The 13,206-nt window shown below is 38.4% G+C and overlaps 2 protein-coding genes across 2 annotated transcripts in view; one reads left to right on the forward strand and one right to left on the reverse strand.

The window, feature by feature from the left end:
- Nucleotides 1–13,206, forward strand: part of LOC149549423 (gamma-interferon-responsive lysosomal thiol protein-like) — a 176,828-nt gene that overhangs the window by 18,563 nt on the left and 145,059 nt on the right. The window lies entirely within an intron of this gene.
- Nucleotides 5,776–8,827, reverse strand: LOC149549424 (uncharacterized). Its single transcript, XM_089793674.1, has 3 exons — nt 8,414–8,827; nt 6,523–8,304; nt 5,776–6,369 (listed from the first exon to the last, which is right to left on the reverse strand). The coding sequence occupies exons 2-3, from the start codon at nt 8,188–8,190 to the stop codon at nt 5,776–5,778; spliced, it is 2,262 nt and encodes a 753-aa protein (XP_089649800.1). The 5' UTR covers nt 8,191–8,304; nt 8,414–8,827.

A 13,206-nucleotide genomic window follows, 5' to 3' on the forward strand; every position in this document is an offset into this window, starting at 1 on the left:
GTGGCATCATTAGATTATAATTTATAATGTATTGGTGTCACCTTATTTTTATATACATATGTTCATATTTGAGAGTGTATAATAATGATCAAATAATAAATTCATTGATAATTCTTTAAAGGTATGAATTTTCTTTAATCTATATTATTTAGTATAATGTTCCTTTTATAGCTCATGCGGTTCCACCATGTAACATGTTGTCAAATCTTAATAACCTTTCCAAGGTAGTTTTAGGTCAAACTTGTCGAATCTGATGACTGGACCATTTGACCATCCCCTTCTGATGACCCCGTTTAGCAATGCTTCCCCTCTCTTCAGTCTTCTTCCTGCAATCACTCAAACAAACATTCTTGCCAAGACGTTAATTCAAGATATGTTAATTGCTAATTCAAAACGATTGCCAATCATCTAGTGATTGTTAGAGATTTCATCAACGTCTAAATAACTAACTCATTTCACATGGTCATGAAAATATCTCATTATTAGTTGATACAACATATATAATTCAACTAACTCATTTCACATCTATGTTACCTGGAAACATGTTTCCACCTCTAAGACTCAGGTTTCGGAAACGGGAATGGTTTCGGGGACGGGCGGACGGCTGGAAACGTTTCCAAGCCGTCCCCACCTAGATAGGAAAATCGGAAACGCTTCTCCGAAACACAGGAAACGGTCAACGAGTTTCGGAAACTTGTTGACTGTCCTGGGGACTGCATTTTCATTTCCTAGAGGTTTCCGGGACTTCTAAAAAAGTTCCCGATTTTTACCACAAAAATTAAATAAGCCACCTACGGACCTCGCAACTTCAAATATATTAAAAAATAAAACTTTTAATGTTTTTTATATAGACTTAGGTTTGTTAATATAATAATAACTCAATGTTTTCATTTCCTATCTTAATGTTTTATTATATATAATCATAACTTTGCGTCAATTATTATATATAATCATAACCTTGCATCCATTTATAATAATATAACTGTATACTTCTGTTGTTACATGATCCATTATCGCCATGGATATCATACAAATCTCTTTATCTTTTATGGTTTAATTTATATTATAGATCTAGTTTAATTTAAAAGTTTAATTGTTTAAGTCTTAATTTTTTAATGTTTTCATTTTGTTGAAAGTTGATGTTTTTTATTGTCTCATTTGATTCATTTCATGACTTACTAATGGTATTGTAAGTACTTAGATGATGATTGAAAGTGATTATTTGAATTTTCTTAGATAATTGAAAATGATGCTATTTAGAATTTTGATTTTCTATGATGACTCAATTAGATGCTAATTGCTATGCCCTATGATCATTGATGAATAAAATTGATAATTTTTAACTATGTTGCTGTGATGAATGTAGAATTGATGAATATTTTTGAAAATTCAGATATATATATATATATATATAGCCGTCCCTTGCCATCCCCTATTCCTGCAAAAAAAAATCGTCCTGGAAATCCGTTTCCCCGTCCCCGTCCCCTTGTCCCGGAAACTTGGGGTAACATAGTTTCACATGATTAGGAAGAAATAAATTGTTACAATGGTTATAATTAACTAACTCACTTAACATGATCAGGAAGAAATAAATTGATACAATGGCTATAATTAACTAACTCACTTCACATGATCAGGAAGAAATGAATTGATGCAACGGCTATAATTAACTAATTCTCTTTACATGAGAATAATTCATTAATCCAACGGCTATGATCAACATAAAATAAAAATTTAGAGCAAAAATTTGGGATGTAACACTTGTGTAGAATGATAACGTGTTTTTGCTTCTCAAAATGATGATTAAAAATTAAAAATTGAGGGAAGGCAAATGAGGAAGATGTTTGAAGGTGTGAAATTAGATTGAAATGATAACAAGAGGATTCCAAATTCCTCTCACATGTTCCAATTCCGCCCATGAGCAAGCAGCTCGATCAAAGGCATCAAATAGTGATTTGAATAATAAACAAGACATCCATTGAATCCCTTAATCATGTCAGCCTCAAGAGGTGATAAAAAAGGTTTAAATTAAATGATTTTATTGGCTCAAGGAAGCCAAGTCAGCCTAAATTGGAGACACGCCTCTTCATAATGTCCAATGCCTATATCAAGGAGGAGAGGTGAGCCTGTAATTCTTCTCGTAAGGCAATGATCTGTCATAAGGAGAAGAGAGAGAAGAAATATATTCTCTTGAAGAAATAGATATTCTAGACAGCTAAGAGCTGACCTCTTGCAAAAATCTGAGATAAGGAGGGTGGAAAGAATAAAATCTGGGTATATTATATTGTAAAATTTCATTTGTGTTGTGGATTTCAGTATAATTTGATTTCAAAATTTGTAGGAAGAAAAACCTTGGGCTTAATGAAGATCCATTATGCCTCCTTGTTTTGATATTGATACAATTATATTTCATGCAAGTTCTCATATTTCCTTGATTTTGTTTGTTTCCTATCAATTTTATGAGCTTAATAAAATGTTTACTTTTATTTTCAAGGTAAATCGTTCAACCTAAAGCTAGGAGAGCAGGGAGATGGTGGTAGGTCAAGCTCAAAACTTCAAGTGGATGCTACAAGGCCATGCTCAAGGACTTTAAATAAGAAGGAAGTGCAAATCAAATGATCAAAATTCAAATTCTAAGGCAAGATCAAGATAGAGTCAAGAAAGCAAAGAACAAGAAATAAAAAGCAAAGAAAATTTTCGCAAAGGATCTAGCTACATGAAGACTTCACCACTTCAAGGCATCAAAAGGGACATCAAGTTTACAATTACAATCAAGTTCAAATCATGGGAATGAGAAAGTTTCGAGGAAAGATGGAGAAGATTCGAGGAGATAAAGCAATTTGGGAATAGGCCATCACAATTGAAGGCTTGATAATGTTGAGTATCAAGAGATATTTTTCCATCATCTAAGAAATTGATCAAGTCTAAAAGATAAGAATGGTGAAGTCGCGCCTACTTCTTTTCTTCAACCAATTAAGAAATTCGAATTGCACATGTTTCAATCATATTATTTCGAGTGCACAACTTTCTCATTGACTCTCAAAACTTAAAAGCATTGTAATTTTCTTATTGGCCAACAGGGTGTTATTTTCACGTAATTGATTGATAGGGTGGTAACCCTAATTAAGGTTTCTAGTATCTTTAATTGATCTTAGTCCTTCATTGTAATTGAATATATAAAAGGCCAAGGCCTTTCTTCTGTAAAGGGTTAGACATTAGAGAAGCTAGCTAGTAGTAGAAGTAGAGTAGGAGAGGAAACTTGATGAAATTGTTGCCATAATGCTATCAAAGTAATTGATGATTCATTGTTGGTCTTCATGGTGGATTACTTAATGTTGCTTTGAGATGCTGCATGGTTTCTTCAATTCCTCACTTAGATTAGATTTCATTTCATGTTTAGTAGAAATAGAAGTAGATGAATGAACGATATTGTTGAATGGTGATTAATGGTTAAGTTAGTGTCCATAACTATTAGTACTTGCTGATAGTAAGTAATGGTACAAGGTTAGATTTGGGCCTAAATTGCAAGTGTTTAACTTGTACATGAGATGTTCACTTAGATTGCGCCTTCATAGGGTATGCATTTGCATGAATATTGACAATATCTGTAGAAGATAGCATCCTCCTCTACCTAGTTGACACTGCGAAGAGAGGACTGGTTAGAGGCTGGCTTAATGTTGCTTTAAGGTGTTGCATGGTTTCTTCAATTCCTCACTTAGATTAGATTTCATTTCATGTTTAGTAGAAATAGAAGTAGATGAATGAACGATACTGTTGAATGGTGATTAATGGTGAAGTTAGTGTCCATAATTATTGGTACTTGCTGATAGTAAGTAATGATACAAGGTTAGATTTGGGCCTAAATTGCAAGTGTTTAACTTGTACATGAGATGTTCACTTAGATTGCACCTTCATAGGGTATGCATTTGCATGAATATTGACAATATCCACAGAAGATAGCATCCTCCTCTACCTAGTTGACACTACAAAGAAAGGACTGGTTAGAGGCTTACCCCATCATCAACATTATCTTGCATTTTCAGATTTAGATAGTTGATTTGGTTCAAAGTAATTGAAGATTTAAAAGTCAAGTTGGTATCCATTGAATGAACAACATAAGTCCCTTTGTGAGAACCAACATATCACATCATAAAATTGAGTGAAAGTCCACAATAAGAAGGAACCTTGAAGTTGTCTTATTTGATTATACAATTCATCTCCATTTTTAGCATACGAGCATTCCTATTCAAGAGAGAGCTGGAGATTTTGGTATTTCATTTTGGATTACTAAGTATCTGATTCTGTATGTTTTAGTGGAACAAAACTCACACCAACAAAACCCAACCTTAGAAAATCTAAATAGTCATATTTGAGGTTTTTGTTTTTTTGAAGTGGACAAGCATGTGAGTTAATAAGCTCAAATAGGTGTTGTACTCGGTTTTATAGAAGTCTATCAAACCTACATACAGTTTATCAGTCTGGTAACGTGCATTTTGTGGCATGAAATGAACATTTAAGTGTAAATGAGACTTATATATGGACATTTACCTCTGTATACCTCAAGTTATATTTCATGTATATAGTTTTAAGATGTTTGAGATGGGTTTCGGATCTTTGGGAGTAACAGTGCAAGTTCTTGTTTGTGGAGGATCTCATAATTTTTTAGAAAAACAAAAAAAATCAGTAATCAGTATTATTCAAGTGTACTCTTTGCATGTTCAGCTCTGACTTGGCAGTTTATTAGTAAAACCAAGTTCTATCAGAGTTGCACCAACGTTCAATATCATTCATACTAGGTATTATGTTGTTTCATAGTTAAGCTGATTTATTCATGTTATTTGGTTCACTTTGGGGTTGTTGCCGTGGACTTAGTTCATGTTCAACATTTTATGTGAGCATATCACCAATTAATCTTTTATAGGATGTTTGTAATGCATTTGATCCAATCTTGTAATTGTTATACTCACACTTATCACCGAACAAATGGAGGCTACTGCGTTTTGTGATAACACTTTGTTGAACAAGTGTGAAATGTTTGCGCTTTGTAATTGCACTTTGCTGAATAAGTGAGAGGTGCTTGTGCTTTGTAATTGCACTCGGTTGAATAAGTGAGAAGTACATGTGTAGTGTAATTGTACTCTGTTGAAAAAAAAGAAGCATAGTAAAAAGATTTGCCAAAGTTGACAAGTCCTGAGGTGACTGGGTAAAAACAAGTTATGGGGACTGGGGACATGGGTACTTGGTGGTTCTTCGAGAATTACTCAACCCAATGAGTCTCGTAGGGTAGACTCGACCACAATTGGAGGATGTTTACCGTATGGATTAATTAAGCAACGCACACTGAAAACCGATACGAACACTGAACAACAATAGCAGAACTTCTATTATTATTCGCATATGCCAACAGTACATTATGCTTTTCTCATATGATATGATAATGATAAGATGCTTACAATGCTTCCCGAAGGGGTTATAAATACTTTCCGACGAACCTTCCCGAAGGTACCCGAAGGTATCCGTCGACTAAGTACATTATACCCGTTACAAACTATTCACCGTCGGCTACATAACAAGAACTTTCCCGAAGGAACCCGTCGGCCGATACAAAGAACTTTCCCGAAGGAACCCGTCGGCCGATACAAAGAACTTTCCCGAAGGAACCCGTCGGCCGATACACAATTTCTACCGACGACATCATCCCCCCCAAAAAGAAAAGTCGTCTCCTGACGACTAGCAAAATTACGAGACAATCCATACTAAAGAAGAGAAGAAATACTAGAGAGAAGGAGGAGTCCCAGAAGAGTGTAGTTGACGACGCAACTCATACACCTGGTCAGTCCGGAGGCGCAGATCTGTCTGAATCTGTGAATTAACTTCTACGGCCTCCTTCAGGAGAAGCGCAGCATCCATAGCTTGTCTCTTGGCCAACTGTAAGGCATGCTCTGCTGCCTCTTTATCCCGGATAGCTGCGTCCTTCTCCTGTACCACTGTAGCCATATCCTTCAAGAATTTTGCCCGCTCTGCTACCCAGGCTGCCTGCTGGTCGGCAAAATCAGTGGCTAACTTTTCTCTGGCCTCTTTTTCAACTGCGAGGGATCTCTGAGCTGCAACACTGTCTGCGGCCCTATCCGCCTCCGCACGCTGCCGTGCATAGTAAACTTCTTTGTACAGTCCCACGATCTCATGTGCCAGCTTCATCATTGGAGTGTCACTCGGTCCCAGCTCTGGTTCAGTGGCCCAGTCTGCCAACATCTCGGGTGTCTCAATGGTCGGCCACCCTCTATCTCCAAAACAAGTTTGAAATCGTTCAGGACAAATCCTATGAATATACGTTCGAATTAAATGCCACTCCCTTCGCCGAGTGAGAGCCTGAATGGCCACATCATGCCCCTTCTTCAATGCAGACTTCATGGTCCTGAGGTAGTCCCTGCACCTATCCTCATCCGACCCATAATCCTCCTTGGCGAAGTCCTCGAATGACCACTCGGAGTCACTATTGTCTCCCTTATCGGCGGGAGTCACGCCCACATCTGGTGCCACCTCTGCTGCTGTTGGTGCAATCCCGGCATGTGGCGTTTCCTCCTCCTGAGACTGGGGCTGTGAAAGAGGTGTTACTTCAGAATAGCTGGGAGACTGAATGGATGGGCCACGCTTGTTAGGGACGAGTTGGAACTGCTGCCTCAGAAAAATACTGGCTCTATCCATAACCTCTGGCTGTGCTGGATCCGTACAGTTCTGTGCTCCTCCATCTGATACGTTCTCTACTGGGGGTATCTGGGTTTCTGCTGACGGTGCTACTGTAACAACTGCTGCTGGCTGACTTAGGGCAGACGCCCCGGGTGGTGCTACCGGGAGAGCTTCAGGAGCTGACGAAGTCTCACGGTCTACAGGTGCGGCCAGGTGGGCGAAGCCGACCGCAAATCCTGCCCCTGGTCGGACAGGAGAAGGCCGTACCCCATGTTGCCATGGTACGGCTAGTGTAGCTGCCTGGTGGGATCCTGCAGTCATCAATATCGGTTGCCGAGTTTGTCCAAACGTTGGAATGTGAGCGATGTGCAGACCCCGAGGTGTCAATGCGGGAGTCATAGGGACTGTAGTACGCGGAAAAAGCAAGGGAGTAGCCGTGACGATCTGAACCTCTTCATCATCCTCGCCCTCCCCCTCGTCTTCTTCCATACTGTCTTGCTCAGAAGATGTCTCCTGTCGGCCACTATCACTATCTCCTGCCCTGTCTACCCGTGGCCTCTTTTGACCTGCTGAACCCTTCTGCCCAGGGATTGTGTCCAAGTGCTTCCATTGCATGATAGGAGGTTCTCCTGGAACCAATGGTCCAGACTTCGCCTCTAACTCTTCTGATGGAATCACCCGTGCTATAGCATCCAAAAATAGACCAATGGCGTAATGAGGCATATAGAATGTCTTGTGCTGGAGAGTCATGAATTCATGCATTCGCTCAGCTAGTACAGACGCCCAATTATACACTTTTCCAGTCATTATGCCGTTCATCATAGATACTTGCGGAAATGTAATATCCGATGCCCTAGAGGATCCCGTAAGCCTGCTTTTAACCAAGTCCATTAAACATCGCCATGGCCCTTCTTGAATGTCAGTTTTCTTTAAACCCCTTCCCTTGGATGTCTCGGCTAATGCCGCCTGTTCTGCTTCAGTCAAATCCCCACAAACTAACCTGATTAAAAATAGCTTCCCATCCTTTGGAATTTTTTTCGGCTGAATCTTTCTGCCCTGCTGCCCTGGAATGCCAAAAACCCGTGTGAAATCTGTTGCTTTGAATGATACTACTAAGTTCCGTCCCAGATACTGAAATGTGCTTCTGCAAGAGGTTCTGTCATATGTTTCAATCATGGTACGCAGATACCCTTCATAATCTCGAATGCAAAAAACAGGCATCTGAATGGCCCATTCCACCTGCGCTTTTCTGATGCTTGCTTTAACCGGATGGTCCTCAGGGGTTTCTTGCCACCATTTCCGGCAATCTGTGCCATTTAATCCCTCAAATTGTATAGTCTGTGGTGTGACTTCTGCTGCTGGAGGTGCTACCGGCTTACGCTTCTCCTTGTTGCTACTCGAACCCATATTCAATTTGCCTGTACCTGCCATGCTCCTCCTGGCTTCCTCAAGTCTGGCCTGCGCTAATTGTTTTTTCCACTGCCGTTTACCTGCAGACTCCATTATCTCTTTGTAATGGTCTCCCCAAATCCGTACAGTGAGAAATGAGGCCGTACGGTGAAGAGGTCCTTCAAAAATATGTATGGCAAATCCCCATCCGTACACGCAGGAAAAAATCTGCTCAAGGTAGAAGTTGGAAGAAAAATAAATAAAATAAGAAGCCGTACCTCCCAAATCCGTACCAAAGTTTCCCTCCTCAAGTCCGTACGGTGGTTGGTTTCATTACCTGCCTGTGAAAAATGCAGAATCCCTTCAGTTCCTCTCTTCCTGAAAGCCGTACACCACAGACTGTATTTCTAATGAAATCCGCACTGCCTGAAAATTGTTCAAACTGTGGAAATGCCCGTGCATACAAAAGTTATAAACCGTACAGTGCAAGAGAAGTCCGTACGGTGAGAATTAAGGCGTTTTGTGAACCGTACTTCACTTTAGGAAATCCGTACGGTTTCTTAAAAACCGTACCATTCCCCAGCTTTTAGAAACCGTACGTCTTTCACACTTGTGTTCCTCTGGAAAATCCGCATGATGCCAAAAACCGTACGGTCTCTTTTAATCCACCAGAAATCCGTACGGTAAGAAATCCGTACGGTACCTTTTAAAATCCGTACTCCCTTCAAGCAATCCGTACGGTACCTTTTAAAACCCGTACTCCCTTCAAGACAGAACTCTCAGATTCAGACAGATCTCCATATCAGGACAGAGCAGGTGTATACGTTACGTCGCCAGCAACACACTTCTGGGACGCCTCCCTCTCTGTAGTTCTTTCTGTAGTATGTAAGTTGTCTCCTAGTTTTGTCAGTCGTCAGGAGACGACTTTTCTTTTTGGGGGGGATGGTGTTAGCCGACTAGATGGTTCTGGCAGTATTTTGCATTCTGTAGCCGACGGTCCGGCGGTGTTCTGTAGCCGACGGTCCGGCGGTAAATAGTTTGTAACGGATAAAATAATTGTGGCCAACGGACTCCTTCGGGAAGGTTCGGCAGTAGTATTTATATCCCGTCTGGGATCATTGTAAATCATCATTCATCTACTATTGCGAATATACTACTGCTGTTCGTGTTCTATTGTCTGTATGCATTCATCATCTCTGTCTTTACGCTAAACAGAGGAAAAAGTTAAAAAAGATAATAAAAGAATTGTGAAGTTTTAATTTGATATTTTAGTTACTTAAAAAAAACTTGCAACCTTTTAATCTAATTTGGTTTATGATATGACCATCTAAGATTTACAAAAAAACATATAAGAATGGTGTGCCGTGAAGGTCCATGTGGTTTTTCTCTTTGTTTATCTTTGTTGGTGAGGGCTCTGCTCCTTGACCCTGCCTTGTATTGCAACAAGGAATGTGCTAGGGGCATCACCCTTGAGCTTGTGAGAGGTGCTGCTCCTTAATTCCATTGGGGCCATTGCTCCTAAATTGTCACAAGGGGCACTACCCCTTGACTCCATTGTTGTCATTGCTCCCAAAACTCCATTAAATTACAAGTCTAACCATGTTGTAGACTAATGATGAATTATGATCAATAGTCTAGAAAATACATATCCCCACTTACAAATCTTGGTATCTTCATAGTTAAAGCCTCAGTCAAGGATAATCTTGTTCCTTACATTGGACAACTTGTTTAGAATACACGGATTTCCGTAGGAAAAGTTGACATACCAAGTCATTGTACTGCTGAATACAAGTCATGTCATTGTTGGCAAGAAATGCTATTTTACAAGAAATGGTAAATGGTTGTGGTTTATTTTGACCTTAGCTAGGGTATTGTTACTTAATTTTAACACATGTTAAATTTCAGTTGTAATCAATGATCAAACGAAATTAAAGTACACATTATTCTTGCATTCAACTCATGTTTTAACTGCTAAATCATATTTCATTCAGAGTGAAAGAATAGAGAAGAATGCCTTTGTATTATAAATCATGATAGATACAATTGATATTTACAAAACTGAAATGAAATTAATGCTGAAAGTAAATCTTCCAACACAATGGACCGTGAGAATTGCCCCTAGACTGATGATACATAGTCCTTCTCTATGGAAATGCATAACATGAAAACAAGAAGAACAGAGTAAGAGAGGGTCATAGGGCACTAGTCATTGCATGTAATGACTGGTTGTTATGCATTGCTCCACTTCCATCTGTTCGCTACCTCAGATCACGTGGCCCCCCAAGCCTCCAAATCCTGCATTCATAAGAAAAGGTGTTAGATCCAGCAGATCTAAGCAATGATGAAGTGTCTCTCCTCATATATAACCATTCATACAACTGTCATGCTATGCATCTCCATAAAATAAAAACATCTACCAACAGAAACAGAAGCGAACGATCGCAGCAAATGTTTTATTACTAATATGTTTGTTTACTGTGCAGCGTCCTATCTCTAACAGGTACGCGGATATAACCGTAGGCTCCCACGAGGGTTATTAAGCCTGGCATACCCCATTAGAGACGCGACCTATAAAGCTGATCGGAACAAGTACAGTAAAGTATTAAAGGGACATTGTATTCTTTACGTGAAACCTTTTGCTTTTGATGTTGCCAAGCAACAAATGCTACAACAGTCTCAATACCAAAGAGGTGAAACATCAAAGGAACAAGTCATTTTTAGGTTTGAAACATTTGGTCCCAGATAAAATAACAAAGAAAATCTGCAACCCAGTTACAAAGATGATGGCATCGCAATTGAATATCTACCGCTGACTTTTCAGACTTAATAGGAACTTCAAAGTGAAAAATGATGTTCAGAATCAGCAAGATGAGTTGCTACAAGGGTGGTGTAAAAAGAAATGATTTTCAAACAATCAAGTGAAAGGAATAAAGTTCTTACAGCAACTACAGTGGTAGAGGAAAAGGCAATGTGATTGAGACTAATTGCAACAAATCCCAAATTACAATAGTGCCAGTTTTAAAATAGAAGCAATATTCCTGCAAAGGACTAGGTTTCAATGGATTTTAGGGATCATACTGGTGAAGATGAAAAGTGAACAGAATGATTAGAGCTGGAAAGAGATCATATTTTCCTACAGCAGAGCATCAAGAAGTTTCAAAAGATAGTCACCAAGAAGAAACAAAACAGCAGCAGAAATATTTTCAACTTTCATCTACAGGAGAAGTAGTATAAATGGTGAAAGCCTTCAGCAATCAAAGTTTTAAAAGATATCAAATCAGAGCAAGAGAGAAATGCAGTTGCAAAGAATAACAGATGAAACCCTTGTGATGTTTTAACATCATAGGATCTACATGTTTGTGTATTACTTGTGGCCCTTTTTTCCTTTTGTTATAGGAAGGAATGAGGGTTTCTATGTGCCAATGTCATTTTTTAGAAAAAATCAGAATTTTTTTTATATATGCATACATGGAAAAATACAAAAAATGACATACTCAGATTTTTGGGTTCAGTCTAAAAATATCTGAAAATAGAAACCCAAATTAATCACATTGAAATCCCCAACAAGTGGCAAAATGAAAGACAATAGAAGGAGCCCGCATTTTCTTGAAAGTTTCTCATGACATTTGACTTGAAAAATTGCTAACAGTATAGGATATTAGCTAGATACATGAAAGGAATAAACAGTGAGCAAAGAATGTGAGTTTTTCGGTCAGAACAATAGTAGCAGATTTTGAAGCAAAATGCAAATAGCTATATCCATGAATATAAAAATGAAAGAAAGCATATGCTTTTATCATGTCAAATCTATAGAAAATATGCAAACCCAGATGAAGACTCTATTGTATATCTCATAATTTTTTCATAACTATAAAATCTAGCGAAAATGACATAGAAAAATCAAGATGATGGAAACTGTAGGAGTCATAGACCAGAAAACCGTAAAGCAAGCAAGAAGGATCCGTATTTGTCTTTGTAAAGCTACCAAATATAAGGCCAATTTTTCTCTATAAATGGCGGCCAAAATAACAGAAGGAAATCTCCAAGTTTCATAGTCAAAAGAAAGTAACTTACAGCTCGAAAAAGAAAAAAATCCTTGCTGCATGGAGAGAGTAAGCTCCAGTTATAATAGTTATAATGGATGATGCAGCAAAATGAAGTCATGTTTGCCAAGAAAAAATGCTGAAAATCCTCCAACACATTCAACCCTCCAACACACTCATGGCAAGTGCCATAGCAGGAAAACGGCATCAACCCAGCAAGCACCTGGTCATGAAAGCCAAGGAAAAAATGCAGAAGAGCCCCATATGTCACGGCTACAATAGCAGCAAGTAATGGTGTTGGAGAATATAAGAAAATGAAACCATGATTGATCCAACAGAAAACTAGTCATGACAGAGCAAGGAGCAAAAGAGAATGCCATAAAATGCAGATAGAAGGCCCTGCAAATTTCCAGATCTTCCCATCATGGTGTGGCTAGGGTTTCACAACCTTATTCCTGACTTGCTCCTTCAAAGCAAAATCCAGACTTTTCGAATGATCAAATGACTTATGAATTTTGTTTTTGGCACTCTATTCATTTCTCAATCAGATTGTAATATCATTTCGGGTCCACACATAGGTTTTGGTGGAAGAATAATATTTGTGTTACATAGTTTTATAACTTATTCATTTAAAGTTATGTATTATGCGTATGAATATATTGTTATTTTGTTGAGAATATGTTGAAATGTAATTGTAATTATATTAATTGGTGTTCTATAAACCAATGATTTAATAATAAAGTTCTTTAATCAACAAAATAGTGAATAGAAGGTAACTCAAGTCATTATAGGAGTTTGTTTAGCGATTATTGCCCAAGTTTGTGGATTTTGAATTTTAATTCGAATTTGGATGTTGAAGTCTTCTTGTGGGATGGGTTAGTGCTAGCTCTTTGTGACTTCTAAGTGTCCTAGTTATCATTTTGAGACTCAGTCTTAGGGATGACTTTTGAGTTATTTTTGGAGAAATTTCTGGAGATTTTTGAGTTGTCATTGAGTGATCATCATGGAGACTTGGTAGAGGAACAGTTTGGAGGCCATTTGGCATGTTTCTCTAGTTACTAGACTTCCTTTTAGAGCAGTTTTATCT

The sequence above is a fragment of the Cupressus sempervirens genome, chromosome 7 (assembly GCF_028749045.1).
Source record: "Cupressus sempervirens isolate cs-2001-9-10 chromosome 7, ASM2874904v1, whole genome shotgun sequence".
In the NCBI taxonomy this organism is placed as follows: Eukaryota; Viridiplantae; Streptophyta; class Pinopsida; order Cupressales; family Cupressaceae; genus Cupressus; species Cupressus sempervirens.